This window comes from Sycon ciliatum, chromosome 4, assembly GCF_964019385.1.
Source record: "Sycon ciliatum chromosome 4, ocSycCili1.1, whole genome shotgun sequence".
NCBI lineage: Eukaryota > Metazoa > Porifera > Calcarea > Leucosolenida > Sycettidae > Sycon > Sycon ciliatum.
Genome location: NC_088646.1, coordinates 20,200,309 through 20,216,619, shown reverse-complemented (window position 1 = coordinate 20,216,619; position 16,311 = coordinate 20,200,309). Strand labels below are relative to the sequence as shown.

Below are 16,311 nucleotides of genomic sequence, written 5' to 3'. Positions count from 1 at the left end.
GTGTACAGTTGTGAACATGACTTGTCCTGACAGGCCACTCATGTACCGGGCCCAGTGCCAGTTCCCAGTAGAGTCTATCAAACACAAATCAAGGGCATGAACTGTTTTTCAAATGGACTTGTAGACCGGTTCATCTACAGACTAGCACTTCAAACCTAATGTGAAACAGAGATTGTCAAAATTGTATCCAGCTGAAAATCATGATATGAAACACCTTTTAAAATTAAAGTGTTGCTCTGCAAAGTGCTAGGAAGCAGCGTGACTGCAACAGGCCAGAACTAGAAGCAGTGAGAAGACTTGCGTGATGATAGGACTGAATGCTGCCTGGAGACAAGGTATGATAACATGGCATAGCACCACAAAGACTGGTGTAAAACACAGCACTGAAAGCATTGCAGGCAGTTCCAGCTCATAGTTTACTAACGGTCTAATTTTGTTTTGTTTTGTTTTGTTCATGCTTTCAGCAAAGTTATACCTAGTGGACGGCACCTTGGCAGTCCGACTAACTGAAATGATGTTCATGTCAATATGTCCAATTTGCTGTATCAAATGTTTCCTGAGAAAACGGGGGTTCCTAGACGCCATCATTGGCTTTATCAATAAATCACTCTAAAACACCGTATCCTGGGAGATCGAGGTGGGTAGCCTATGGGTATTACAAGTACAATTTCAAGCACACGCAGCACTGAGATCAAATTGCCATGGGAATATGCAGGCAGACGGCTATCAGATTGTCTGAGCAGGTTTCGAAAGCACGCACACGGGCAGGAATCATCAGCACGCAAGCAAGTCATCTGGACCCCAGGCTATATGCAAAATGTGCAGCGTTTGTTCTACTTTACAAACAACCAAGCTAGAGCCGCCGCCACTAGCATTGACTGCAGGAACTTGCGGACGACAACGGAGATTGGGAAAGCCATGATGTCAGTTTGTGGACGGGTCCGTGGATGAGTACTTTCACTGAATCCTGCGGAGGATCGAAACACAAAGAATGGCCAAATTCTGTTGGTACACTCATTCAAAAAAGTAACATGTGAAACGTGCAGTTCACATGTTTGCGTGACCACCTACTATGCAATTGTGTGTGGAGAAACACAACCAGCATTTACCGGATTTATTAAAAGGAAGGTTTCCTTGTGTCAGGCCACCACCATGCCTGAGATGCCATCGGGTGGCAGATGCAGCTCCTTGCGGTGAGGGTGATGTGGTAAGTCTCACAATCAGTGCCCGGAAGGGGGCAAATCAAGCACGTTAGCTGCATCCATGATATCATCACTCCGAGTAGTAAGTACACTCATACTTCAAGACCGCTGGAAGCTGGCAAGTTTCGATTGGTCTGGTGGTATTGTGGCCTTTCATACTTTGTGTATTGATATGGTGGATACACATGCCCTCCACAGTGGTAAACACGTGTTGATGGCCAATGAGTTGGTCCGGTAATAACCTGACCAACCGGACCGGTTCCGGCGGGCCTGTACTGTACTTGTAGCTAATTCCAAGTCCCCAAACTCTATCGATGCAACTAATTACTTATCACGAAGCAAAAAAGGAAATAAGCGAAGTCAGGCATTACTTATCCGTGGTAATAGCTATAAAAGAGGATGGCAAGTGAGTGGTTCGTTCGAACTACAGTGGTCCCTCTATAATCCGGCACCATTTGTGCCACGAAAATCTGCTGGATTAGGGAGGGTGCTGGATTAACAAATCTGATTGACTGCTGCAATGTGTACGAAGAGGACATTTTGGCTACTGAAAATCGTGCTGGTTTATCGAGGGTGCTGGATTATAAAGTGCTGGATTAGAGAGGGACGACTGTATACACTGTCAGTGAGTATAGGCTAGACTCTCCAGTTTCAATGTTAATTACGCTAGGCATGCAGTGTTACACTGGCAGATAGAGTAAACCACCTGTCAAGGCAGTGACCACTCGGATAAGGTGACCACCAGTCCTAGAAGACCACTGAAACCAGGACCAAGGAGTGTTATTTTCAGTCAAATGACCCTGGATAAGGAGACCACCTGTGCCAGAAGACCACTGAAACCAGAACCAAGGAATGTTATTTCCAGTCAAATGACCCCGGATAAGGCGACCACCTGTCCCAGAAGGCCACTGAAACCAGGACCAAGGAATGTTATTTCCAGTCAAACGACCCTGGATAAGGAGACCATCTGGTAACAGAGACCACGTTATGAAGGTCCATTGGGCGGTCATCTTACGAGGGACATGTTTCACGGTACATTATTAATTTATTATTACTTCAGTATTATTAACTTTTATTTTACTAGGGTGTTTCCCACAGACCTATGGTCTTCTTACGGGAGCCCTTGATGGAAGTATTGTCTTCATGGTGGCATCGATCATGCTTATGCCCATGCATATCCTAGGTTTTCGTAAGCACATTTTGTTGAGTACCAGGCTAACAGTACATGTCCTAGCAATGCCACTCTCATCATACTCTCATCATACATTCTACTACTTCCAAGTAGCAGTTAATTACTGTACTAATACTCACATCCGTCGTTCTTCCATGAGCGGTGCCATCTCAAAATTCCGGCTATCCGTCCTGACGCCTTGGCCAGAACGTCGTTGTCGGTCAGATGTGCGGCGCGTCATCACGCGTGGATCGACACTACGATGTTCAATGTACTGCACACACACGTACATACATACACACACGTACATACATACACACACGTACACACACACACATGTATATACACAAACACACATGCACACACGCACATACATACACATACACGTACACACACACGTATATACACGAACACACATGCACACACGATGCACACACACACACACACACACACACACACACACACACACACACACACACACACACAGAAAAAAACAAGGATCGATGTTGTGACACAGCGCTTCGACAGTGTTTCACCCACAACACAGCGACCGAGCAATCTGGAATGTTGCGAGTCGGAGAAGGGGGGGGGGCTCATCCAAAACGTCGTACCAGCATGTGGTGTGACGTTTCTATCACCATCTGCCGACCATATGCCATGCAAAGTGGGGGATGAGTAGATTTGACCATTGTCAAGCGCTCCGACCTGCGCAGGCTGACAGGCGCATAAAGTGGCTCCTGACCTCGAGGAACACAGCTAAACATGGCCATGCTTCCAGAGTCGACACATGATGCGTGCATGGAACGTGTGGGTGGCATAACCATGCGAGTGATAGCCAGCCTAGTAGGGGTTGTGTTTCTCAACACAACTGTAATAGCAAGTGGTAAGACGAACATACAAACTTTACTTTTGGGGTGAAGGCCAATGGCTTGACTGATACTTCACTTGCCAAAGCAAAGGTTCCTGCCAAAAGCAACCCACCACCCCACCTGATTTCTATATAAAGGAATCCCACCCCCCCCCCCCCTCCGGAATCCATTGTGTTTCTGAACACATTGTTCAAAAATAGTATGGAAGTGGCTTGATCAGTGGACACTGCGACTAGGTCCGGGGTGAAGAGTTGAAAGTGTACGCAGTATAACCAAGTGCATTAGAATGGCCAGTTTTGCACAACCCCCTCAGTTCACTGGGCTCTGGGCTGATGCATGCTTGGTGTCTTCTAGCATGTCCCGGGTTACAGCAAAGCAATAGCAAAACAATAGACAGTTCAGATGCCACATACCTCATCAAACTTCTCCTTGTACACATCAAATTCGCGGTTAAATTTCTTCATCTTTCTCTTGTCCTGCTCCCCAGCGACCCATAGGCATGTGTGAAGATTCATAAGAAAAAGAAAAGAAAACGAGAGAAGAAATCAGTGCCTGTTAGATGTTATCAGTCATCCACAAAGTGGCTTTACAGCCATTCGGACTCATTCAGCGAAGATATCTAGTTACTGTGCAATGTCGGTATTGTACAATGGAACATTGACTGTCTCTCACTCCTGTCCTGCTCCAAGCCTGTGCTACCTCCATACCCACACAAAAAGTCAAAAACTACATAGGAAAGGCTACAATTGTAGTTATAGTGAAGACTGGCTCCATTAGAAGTACAGGACTGATCATGGTACATATTATTATTATTATTATTATTGCAAATAACGCTGAGTAATTACACGAATGCATAAAAACCAGCATTTGCTTCCGGGAAGGATTCACAAACATAAGACAAAAACACCATGGCTCAATGTAGCTGCACATACGAAAAGCAGCTTCTATTGTCAAGTTCGAGTGATGGTACATATACATGACATTATATAAATACCAACAAACTGAAACAATGCCACACAAGTTACACAAGCTACTTAACTACAGAATTTTGAGTGACAGTGGAGTCAGTACAGTGTTTGACAGTGATCGACTAAATCCCCTTATTGTCTCTTCCTCAGTTACTATCTGTTTGTCCAATACATGAACATTTGAACATTCAGCTAAGAATCAGCTTCCGGTCCTCGGCAGGGCATGATGGGACAGGGCATGGGATAGGACATGGCCCCCCTAGTGAGGACCGGAAACCGATTCTTAGCAGAGTAACTGTTACTGCACTACTTCACTAAAAGAGGTGATCGATCACGGGTTGTGTAGTCAGAACTAAACACTCACCGAAAATCGGACTATCGAGCCACCGATAATCCATGCTATGAACGTACAAACAAGCACAGCAGCCACTATGTTGTCCCTGAACCAACGGGCTGAAACAAGAAAACAAACCGCAGGACAAATCAATATACACAAATACGGGCAAAAATGACAAGTAAGGAGGCTGCGGGAACATTTGCATGTTATGCCTCAGCACTCCATAGCATGCACCATAAACACAATATGTACATACGGTGCTCTTCTAGCTGACAGTGACTGATTCCATTCATGTCTCCATTGCCAGAACAGCACCAATGTTTAAAATGCTGCATGATTGACACCTGGTCCAACAGCGGCACCCATCCAAACCAAAAATTAGATGCGTTCAGTTATGGCACACAAAGAGTCGGTCTGACCTTAAAAGTGACCAAGAACCGATAATCCCATTCGCAGCATAACAAGTGGACAACAATACAGCTGTCGACAGTTGTGCGAGCCAGTACTGCTAGGAATCCCTTAGAGCCTACAGCCCTCAGGGTGCATGCCCAATCAAGCCTCAGACATCATGACCTCGATCCAGAGCGTATTGGATTGCATACTTCTTGTCCTTTTTATATCTCCTTACCAATTGTGTCTGCTGAAAAACCATCAAAGAAACTGAAGATTCTCTCCGTCGAGTCCAAGACAGCCTCTCGGCAATTTCCCTGTGCCATACACAGAACCAGATAACATACAGTAAACAGTCAGTATACCGACAGCAGATTCTGCCGTGCAGGCACATGACATGCATAATCCAGGCCCGTCGCACCGACTTTGGAGGTGGGGCGGCCATAGAAGGGGGTTCTCCCCCGGGAAAAATTTCAAAAATTAAAGCCAATTGCAAGCATTTCCGGGTATTTCGTGCCATTTCAGTGTACGGTAACTACAATGAAAGTCTTTTTGATTCTGCAACAAAAGAAGAAAACACTGACAAACATTACCCTCCTCCGGGAAAAAAATTCAAAAATTATTATTATTATTATTATTATTAGACACAATCTCATAGCATGTGACAAGCATAGCTAATGCAGGGACAGAATCCCCTGAGACAAGGGCGTTGAGCCAGCCACGGCAATAGTAAGCTAGGAAAACAAAGCAAATATGAATTAGAGCAGAAAATGAATGGAAAATTACAAAGAAAAACGATTAACGGAAGTGAGCACTATCAAAATTCGTGCATCACCCAGGTATTCGAGAATGTTCTTCGATGAATTGAAGCCAATTGCAAGCATTTCCAGGCATTTGGTGCCATTTCAGTGTAACCGCAATGAAAGACTTTTTCTGCAACAAACCACGCTTGGGGACAAGGATTTGTCACGTTTGCGCTAACCTGCGATCATTGTGCTTTGTTGTAATGTGCTCCAAAAAAAAAAAAAAAAAAAAAAAAAAAAAGGGCCGAAAAAGTGTGACGGCCTTGTAATCAGGTTACAAGACAGACAACATACATACACAACTTAACCCCTGAGCTCAACAAAAAAAGGCTTGATAGATACCAGCCTGACTGACATGCGGAGACAATACAGTCCAACATGAACTTGAAAAGTTGACCAAGTTACCCGGGTACACCCTTTCGGAAGATACGCCATCAAGTCGGGGTTGCCACAGTCCCAACCCACCAAACACCTGGACCGTGACTTGCCAACTGGTTCTGATTATTGAACACATGCACAGGAATTCAATGGGTAATCAGGAATACATGTGCTGCCGGGTGCATGGCTCACATTTAGACAGAATCCTTGGCTACATCCAGCACCATCCTGGATATTCAGCGAGCTGTTAGCCACTGCGCACGGTGCTCCTGCACTCGCCTTGCAGCAAATCTTGCACTCGTTTTGAACACCTTTTCGTTCGCATACATGCACACACACACACACACACACACACACACACACACACACACACACACACACACACACACACACACACACACACACACACACACACACACACACACACACACACACACACACACACACACACACACACACACACACACACACACACACACACACACACACACACACACACACACACACACACACACACACACACACACACACACACACACACAAATCACACACAGCCTTAAAGAACAGCCACATAAGCAGATGTCATGCATCCACGCGATCGATCGATCCGAGATGATGGCTAGTCCTCATAGGCTCAGTGATCGCGGAGGTATTCCATCAGGTGCATTAGTCTATCCTCGCATACACTGAAGACACTGCATACACTGAAGACACTGAAGACACTGCATACACTGAAGACACTGAAGACACTGCATACACTGCATACACTGAAGACACTGCATACACTGCATACACTGCATACACTGCATACACTGCATACACTGAAGACACTGAAGACACTGAAGACACTGCATACACTGCATACACTGAAGACACTGCATACACTGCATACACTGAAGACACTGAAGACACTGCTGCCAAGATACAACCACTGTAACTACTTGTACATCAGGGCTTCATGAACTTGTGAAGTGTGACTACGTGCACTGAGTATGGATACTATGATGAAAGTCAGTTACTCATACCTGAGCAGATACATGAGATTTGATTGCGAGTTGCCTCGCAGAACCCTTGGCACCGTGCACTCTCCGGCTGTGGTGGTGTTCTACACTGGCCGCTGTGAGCAGGCACAAAGCGACACAATGCAGCATCACGGAGAACCCACATTCAACAATTACTGGCCTTTCCGAATACTGTAGCAAGATGTGACCAGCTCATGCACAGTGCAGCTCTCACAGAGTTACCTCGGTAAAAAAAACCTTATGACTTAATTCACATATTCAATGATATTGCCACTAGCATACAGTCTTGGTTATGTAACCAATAGCAACAAGTCACCTGTGTGTATACGCGGTCACAAAGCACAACATGACGTTCATTCACAAAGGTAACTGTGGATCTTCATACGAAACACATGCACTGGGACGTTCTATCTGCTTCTATGGTATATTGTGTGACTAAGCGCTGACTTGCCGCTTCAACACATACATGCACTTGACCTTACAGCCCAACACTGACTGGGATTTGCGAGTCCAGGACTTACAAGTTACCGCAGGCTCCGCTGGTCTTGAACTGAATGCTACAACTTGCACTGTTGCCAGTAAGAACGGCAGCGGCAATAGTCAAGGAAATAATGCATCAGACCTATTGCTATCACCGTCTCAGACAGCCAACCCAATCATGTTCTCCAACAGCCTCCATGCTGGTCAATCACGCCACCGTACCAACGTGGGACACCCATAATACATCACGGTGTACACGTGCATGCCTTAGTAATGCCCATATAATACAATTAATGCGGGGAGGGGGGGGGGGGGGTGTTCCACTGAGGACAGCAGTCCCAGTGTAACACACAGTAACCGTCCACAGTATCTGCATACCACACAGTTGATCTGAGATAGTCTCTGCATAACACATAATCATCCCACATCGTGCCTGGGTAACACAATGGGATAACTATGTCATAGTTATCCTACATCGTCCCGGCATAAAACATAGTTATCCCACATCGTCCCGGCATAAAACATAGTTATCCCACATCGTCCCGGCATAAAACATAGTTATCCCACATCGTCCCGCCATAAAACATAGTTATCCCACATCGTCCCGGCATAAAACATAGTTATCCCACATCGTCCCGCCATAAAACATAGTTATCCCACATCGCCCCGCCATAAAACATAGTTATCCCACATCGTCCTGGCATAAAACATAGTTATCCCACATCGTCCCGGCATAAAACATAGTTATCCCACATCGTCCCGGCATAAAACATAGTTATCCCACATCGTCCCGGCATAAAACATACCGTATTTTCCGGGGTATAAGCCGCACCCCCCCTTTTTGAGACAAAATATTGACTAAAAGTAGGTATTCGGAGTATAAGCCGCACCCACAAACCAAGATTTTTCACACTCATTGACAAATGGCCTTTCTACAAATTTATTATGGTTATGGATAGGGGTGAAACGGTTCCATGTTTTTCATGTTCGGGTACCCGAATGCCAGCATAGTTTCCCACGGTTCGGGTATCGGTTCCATGCACTCTTTTTTCCAGACCGACCAAATGCATCCGTGACAATTATTTTCAAGTTAGAAAACATTTTTACGAGCAAGAACGAGACATCGGAGAGTCCATGTGCGAAGAAGGCACGCTCGTAGTGACCAGGAATGAGGTTCGATAGGAGAACCCGTTGGAAGGGCGGTGATCATAAGGTAAGACATTTAAAAATCTTGAGTAGACTTGGCGTGTACATGTATTTGTACAAGAACGAGATTTTCGAGTTTCGGTTCGAAATTTTACGGAACGGGTACCCGATTCTTTTCAGCTGGCGGTTCCAAAACCGGTTCCTTACCCGAACCGTTTCACCCCTAGTTATGGAGCATGTTAGATCAGATTATGAAAAATAGAGTCCCCGTATACGCGTACCGTATGGTGTAGCCCGCGCACTAAAACTAGTAAAAGTGCCGGGATAGCAACACAGGCGCGAAGCTGAGTCGAATGACATGTCACATGACGTCAGCATGCATTCATTCGCGCAAGCATATTCGGTGTATAAGCCGCAGGGGCGATTTTGGTCCGATTTTTAGCGAAAAAAAGTGCGGCTTATACCCCGGAAAATACGGTAGTTATCCCACATTGTCCCGCCATAAAACATAGTTATCCCACATCGTCCCGCCATAAAACATAGTTATCCCACATCGTCCCGCCATAAAACATAGTTATCCCACATCGTCCCGCCATAAAACATAGTTATCCCACATCGTCCCGCCATAAAACATAGTTATCCCACATCGTCCCGCCATAAAACATAGTTATCCCACATCGTCCCGCCATAAAACATAGTTATCCCACATCGTCCCGCCATAAAACATAGTTATCCCGTATCGTCTCCGCATAACATAAAGTTATTCCACATCGGCTCCGCATAACATATAGTTATCCCACATCGTCCCTGCACTATGACAACTAGACTGAAGCAGGATATGGACAGAATGATGTTTCCTGGCAGCTGAAGTCCCGCTCAGAAGATGCCTTCTGACAGACTTTCGAAGTCGCGGCAAATGAACAGTTGGTACAGCACACGTCATTGCCATCACTGAGCAGCCAAACAGACACAAAAAGTGAATGCCATAATTATGAGTATTAAAGTATACCAGCAACTAAAACGTTTGTGTGTTAAGAGTTGCAATGAACCTTTTTATCCCCTACTTCATACCAACAGCTATGGCACTGGTGATTGTATAAGCTGTGCATTTCAATACACTGGATGTGTGGACCGGCACGAACATTCCGTGATCAAAGTCTATAGGTAGGTTTGTTGAACCAGGAAGAAGTAAAAAATACAGTCTACCTTGTGGGGAACAATCCTTTTTGGCCGGCATGAGAAAGCGTCCGCAAACTGTCGTTGATCAGAGTCGTGAGGTAGAAAATATGACAGTCACAGTCCTGAAATGGTTGGAAGGCCAGTCAGTCAGGAGTTGTTGTGATACCCAAGGTTGACTTCACTTTGTCCTACTCCCTGATTGGAACGACTCTGTTTTGTCCTGGCAACAAGGCCTTTTCTACCGTATTTACCAAAATATATGTCGAGAACATTTTTGGAAAACATATCAAGGCCAAAACCAAGGGTCTGCCACCTATTATTTAGAATTCAACGTGCACAAAGGATTTGTAGGAGGATCCCTTGACTGTACTTCAGTACTATTCAACCCACACATGCATGGGCGCTGGTGTACCGTACACTATGCAGCATAGTAGTCATGGAGCATGGTCTGTGGCAGGGTAACTTTCGGCCCTGATTTCTTGTTTCTCGGGACTTCTTTTCTATTCTTTCTCCTCAATTGAAGCTGCTGAAAATCATGCTCACAATACCACTTTGTCAGGAGTACTAAAAAAAGTTACCGTTCCTGGCACTCACACACAACTAAACGCCGTCAATCGTTTGTCATGATTATTCTGTCGGTTCCCGTCGGTCCTTACAAAAGGAAAAAATCAAGCGCCCAACGTGGGGCTCGAACCCACGACCCTGAGATTAAGAGTCTCATGCTCTACCGACTGAGCTAGCCGGGCTGCACAAGAAATGTGGCACCTATATCTGTGCCAAATGGTAAACGTGGGTCTGGGGTAGAGGGTTTGTTTGTTTGTTTGTTTATTTACGGATTCTCTAGAGGTAAATGGATACCTATCATGGGAGTCTCACCAAACCAATAAAATAATGAGAATAAAATTATGTATGGAGTGCAAAAAACTCAAAATCTGGGGGGGGGTCTGTGGGTCTTGGCTTCACGCCCGTGCTATCTTAAAGTAACAGTTTGCTGGTGTCGTGCAGGCATGTCCCAGTCGCGTGCTGCGGGTGCACGCACTTGCTGCGCATGCAGTCGGAGCACGGGCACCTGCAGTCTTGCTCTTGTTCGACCAAGTGAAGGTGCTGCAAGAACTGTTACCCTGGCCGGGACGGCCGCTGCACAAATCGTTTGGCAATGCGGATCTTCACAATCCAGTTGTGGAGACTGGGGGTTGTGTTCCTGATGCTCCACCGAATGCCCACCCGGGTTGGGTTCCTGGAGTAAGAACAAGGACGGGGAGGTCGGGACCCCAGTCTGTGGCTGGAACCTCCCAGGTGTCAGTGTCCGTTGCGGAACAAGCGGAACCATCCTGTTCTTCAAGCTGTTGGTGGCGACCGCGTGGATACTTCCTCGCTGTTTGTCTGGTTTATCACAGCAGTCGCGCTTTGCCTCTACATCTCCTGATTCGGCACTGGTGAGGACTAACACTTCTGTGATTTCTTCGGGTCCGACAGACAAGACCAGGACTGCGCATAGACCGGTATCGCTATATCAGCCACCGTATGCTCGTCGGGCCCCTCTGCATCCGGAAAAGCAAGCGTCGCGTGAGCCGAGTACGGTGGTTGAGGGTGGCAGTAACCCATCTGAATTGGCAGATGAAGGGTTTTGGAGTCTGACCACTGATGAGATAGTGAGCATGCTACTCCCCCTGCTAGAATCTAGTCATGAGTGAACTGTGCCCTACACACCCTCCAGAACCCGGCCGAGTATTTCCACCAGACTCTCAAGCGGCACATGAGGAAGTCTGGGAAGACGTCAACTTCCTGCACTCTCCGAGCGGCAGTGGTTCGCGCCACCATCAATGCCCCCACGGGCAAGACTCCTGGCGACTTGTTTCTTCGTGGTGGGTACTCTACCCCACTCAGGTCACTCCAACCACACCATGCCGATGACAATGACATGGACACCGATGATGAGGTGCAGCAGTTAAGGCAGCTGCCAAGGCCTGCCATGATGTGCGCAATCACGTTGCTGCAACATCTCTAGCAGCAGGCGATTCGGCCCACGTGAAACAACCCTCGGGGGCAATCGACCGCGCCGTTGTCATCTCAGTGAACAACCATGAGGCCACGGTGGAAACTCATGATGGAGTCCAGCAGGGCCGAACCTTGGACCGGATATTGGCAGCGCCGCCACCGCCTGATCTCAGTGATCTGTCATCCCTCTCCGTCGCCCTCTCCGACTGGATCACCACCGAGTTCACCTACTCCGCTAACCCAGTCAATCTCACCAACTAGGAACCGTCACTCCTCTCGGGGGCACAAGCCAGTTCAGCGGTTGGACATGTGGGTTTGTGTGAAGGGGGGAAATGTTAGCACTGTACTCTCTACTGACAATAGCCTGCAGTACATGTAGGTCATATACCATCAGCACTGGCTCTATTATAATCTGTAGTCTGGATGCTCACAAGTAGCTACTTCTGTAGTCCCACATTGCATAATGATTATGATAATCCTAGTCTAGATTACCTGCTACGTATGACTCAGCAGCAGTTCTCTCTGCATACATGTTGCTGTTAGTAGTTGTGTTTACATGTTATGGTGGTAAATGTTCTAGCTATGTTCTAGCTCTTTCTAGAAGGTTCTCTCCCAAACCGGTTTCCCTGTTCTCTCTATTGGGTTGATGGACATACATACATTACATGCTATAGCTGCTGTTAGTTGACGAATCATTGTTGTTCTCATTTACATGTATACCACCCCACATAATTTAGAGGTGTTTTGCGTCCTCCTGCATGGGACATCTTCTAGAGATTGCCATACATGGCACAACTTAGATGGCACAACTTTGCAAACCGGTTATTCAGAATGCTCTGATAGGCGTCTTGCTCTTGTTATTTTCTTGAAGTGATAGACTTTGGGGATAAGGTTCTCCGACTCTGACACCTGAGAGGATTCAGCGCATCAGGAAAGGGAGAAAGGTTCTCCGACTCTGACACGAGGAGTATTGACAGCATCAGGAAAGAGAGAGATGCTTGGTCAAAGGTGTCAAACTTTCGCTTTTCCTGAAGTGACCGGGTGGGAATAAGGTTCTCTGACTTTGACACCGGAGAGGATTGAGCGCATTAGGAAAGAGAGAAGGGCATGGTCAAAGGGGTCTTGCCAACGTCCTTTCCTTTCCCTGTCCTATTTGTGTGCGAGATACACTATGGTTAGCTCACGAATGCAAAAAAAACCCCAGTTCTATTGACCAAACCTGAGCCTTCCCAATAGCGTACGGGAAGGTTTCCGTAAGCCGTGACTGGTGTAGTGGCTACTTCGGAAGGCACTCTCTATTCGCGGAGTGGCGAGTTGGCATCTGCACACTGGCAGCACGTCAACTTATCTATACCGTAACATCATTGGGCAGACCTGCTTACATCTGTGGCCAGTGTGGCGAAGACCAAGCCACATGCGGCCCACACAGTGCTCGCAAAGGGTGTGGCTGGTTGACAGAAATGTCAGAAATGTCATCTTCACGCCACCTGATCGCTGATCGGGACATTGATACGGAGATTCTTCCAGCACTTGGTAGAAACATTTCCCTATGTTTTCCTTTTGTATTCCCAGTCAATATTTTCGAGTTGACTTCTTTCTTGTTTTGTGGACACAATTTCTAAACAAGAGTTTGTAAGATGGATTGCATACATTTTCGACACAAGTTATCCATACATTGGACCTGGCGTCAGCGGCCCTGCGCGTATTATCTCAACACATTTGCACAAGCAAAGTGATAAGCTGCAAGCCAGCTACAGTGTGTTCAAGCACTGACCTGCACTGGAAGGTAGGGTCCCGGTATCGGCAGTTCTCAGCACAGCATGGGTCATTCGGATTGCCAAAGCCGGCGTCGCACTGCTCATCAGCCTCACGCAGCGCATTGCCACAGAACGAACCCTCACGATCTAGAAACCAAACACACACACACACACACACACACACACACACACACACCGGCATAACTGATTTTACACAAGACTGAGGGGAAGCTGTGTTGCAACTCTGAGCTTCACATAGTCACGATCATCAGGCAACTGATGGCTCCAAAACCGGAAGCCTGAACATAAGAGGAAGCAAGGCCAGAATTACCTAGGGGAAAACATAGCGTAAGAGTCAAGTGCAGGCGATTGCTAAGTCTATAGACTTGGAGCTTAACGATTTTATATCGATAATAGGATACATGCTATGCATTGGGCATGGCACAATCGTATTATTGTAACACACGGAAAATCATGGCAGACTGTCACATGCATGAGGGAGAACACTCCGATGACTTACCAACAAAGCACGTATCCTGCTTTCCAACAAGGACCGTGCCAATACTTTGAAGACTGCAAGCGGAGAAAATCTAAACAACCCAAGCATAGAACAGGAACACAAAGATCATAAACTCCTCTATCCACCCCAGGCTAGGTGACTGGATAAGCATACGTAGGGTCCTGTAAGTAGGTCGTATCCCAAAGTATAGTATGATTGCTCCAAGGTACTGACGTTTCACAGTAAATGCTCAGGCCAAAATACTCGCCGGGGGAAGTTGTTGTCATTCAATGTTGCAGCACACACTTAGTCCACAATGCATGCATGCATGCAAATGTCATGTATAACGTTACAATGCGTTTTGTCATGGGAAAACAAATGTAGGTTGCCAGGATGCCAGAAGGGATATAAACCCGTTTTGCCAGCTGTGCAAGTTTCCCAGCTTTTATTGTTGCTGTTGAATAACACATTGTTCTCATGGAGCAATCTGATGGAAAGTTGCCGACTTACATTGTTGTTCGTCTCTGTGCCGGGCAAAGCATACTGGTTCATTAGATAGCGGCCATTGCTATCTGATATGCATGTTGATGTTGAGTCATGCTGAGACCCCCAGTTGTGACCTGGCCCGTGGCAGCACACACGAGAGCACGTATGCAACAGTGACAACAGAACACCACGACGGTCATGCTCGCCACATGCCGGGTCAGATCCTGTGCGTCCACAACGCACAATTTGTCCCAACTTTGCATAATAAGATGCATCTTGTGTTGAAACGGAACCGGGAGGTCGATGGGGCATGTGTACGGGCATACGTGGGGTTGCTACTTTGTACTATGGCTATGTAAGTACGAGTGCAAACACCGTCACTGCATATTGCAGATGTACCGATCAACCTGCGTGTGCCAGTTAGTTTAAAGGAAGGCAACATGAAACAGCACTGGCCTACACATTATAGTATGGTGACTGCTGCTACTGCTGACCAAGCATTATCATAAATACGGGTGGTGACCGAGCATTATCATGAATACGGGTGTTGACCGAGCATTATCATGAATACGGATGGTGACCGAGCATTATCATGAATACGGGTGGCGACCGAGCATTATCATGAATACGGGTGTTGACTGCGCATTATCATGAATACGGGTGTTGACCGAGCATTATCATGAATACGGTTGGTGACCGAGCATTATCATGAATACGGGTGGTGACCGAGCATTATCATGAATACGGGTGGTGACCGAGCATTATCATGAATACGGGTGGTGACCGAGCATTATCATGAATACGGGTGTTGACCGAGCATTGTCATGGATACGGGTGGTGACCAAGCATTATCATGAATACGGGTGGTGACCGAGCATTATCTTGAATAAGGGTGGTGACCGAGCATTATCATGAATACGGGGAACACTTACCCAGTTCTGATCATGGGTTGTGGGGCAAATGCAGCGCATGTAGCAAGCAGGTGACCCGTGCCGCAGTAAATGGTCCCGATGTGAAGTAGCAGACACAACACGAGCAGTACAACACAAAACAAATCATGGACAGCATTACAACATGCATCTGTAAGGGAGTTGTAATTTGCGGACTTGTCAAGACACGGTTGTTGTACACTGCTGCTCAATGCCAAAGGAATTCGATCAAAAGCGTGTGAACGGCACGCCGAGTGCTGTGCAGCCCGGCACCCTAGACCTGTGGACACTGGGGTGTGAGCTGGCACAGGGCTACGCCAACTTGATAAACGCAATCGGATTTCATTCAGCAGTAATCTACATGTACACAGATGGAGAATAGCATGCATGACACATGACACATTTCACCAGTGCCAATACACTCGTATCTCTCTTATCCGGACCTCAAAGTTACGGGCACCTCGGTCTACCGGGCACCCTGCAAGTTTTAAAGTGGAAGTATTACTACTCTTTTTGCCAATGTTTGCAGAAATAGTGACATCATCACAACGTACGTGATGCAGAGTTATAGACAGTGCATGCTATGCCCCCCGAACCGCCCAGATAAGAGAGATATGACTGTAATTCATATCCAATAGTGGAGCTGCACAAGTGTATGCTGGGCTATGAAAACCAAAATACCAGTGGGCAGATGTTT

The 16,311-nt window shown here is 46.6% G+C and overlaps 1 protein-coding gene and 1 non-coding gene across 2 annotated transcripts; both read right to left on the bottom strand.

Moving 5' to 3' along the window:
* Positions 1-88: 88 nt before the first annotated feature.
* On the bottom strand, positions 89-14,842 carry LOC135814918 (ADAM 17-like protease). Its single transcript, XM_065328117.1, has 12 exons — positions 14,710-14,842; positions 14,221-14,290; positions 13,718-13,847; positions 9,608-9,717; positions 7,662-7,719; positions 7,144-7,235; positions 6,311-6,429; positions 5,176-5,254; positions 4,575-4,663; positions 3,656-3,718; positions 2,514-2,647; positions 89-967 (listed from the first exon to the last, which is right to left on the bottom strand). The coding sequence occupies exons 1-12, from the start codon at positions 14,749-14,751 to the stop codon at positions 958-960; spliced, it is 996 nt and encodes a 331-aa protein (XP_065184189.1). The 5' UTR covers positions 14,752-14,842; the 3' UTR covers positions 89-957.
* On the bottom strand, positions 10,619-10,691 carry Trnak-cuu (transfer RNA lysine (anticodon CUU)). The gene has a single exon. It is a non-coding gene; the product is annotated as a tRNA-Lys (tRNA).
* Positions 14,843-16,311: the final 1,469 nt, after the last annotated feature.

Coding starts and splice junctions, on each gene's coding strand:
- LOC135814918 (XM_065328117.1), bottom strand. CDS start 14,751: ATGAACCAGTATGCTTTGCCCGGCACAGAGACGAACAACAAT. Junction 7,720..9,607: donor CCAGGAAACATCATTCTGTC/CATATCCTGCTT, acceptor CTGCCGTTCTTA/CTGGCAACAGTGCAAGTTGT. Junction 3,719..4,574: donor GCTCGATAGTCCGATTTTCG/GTGAGTGTTTAG, acceptor GCTGGGGAGCAG/GACAAGAGAAAGATGAAGAA.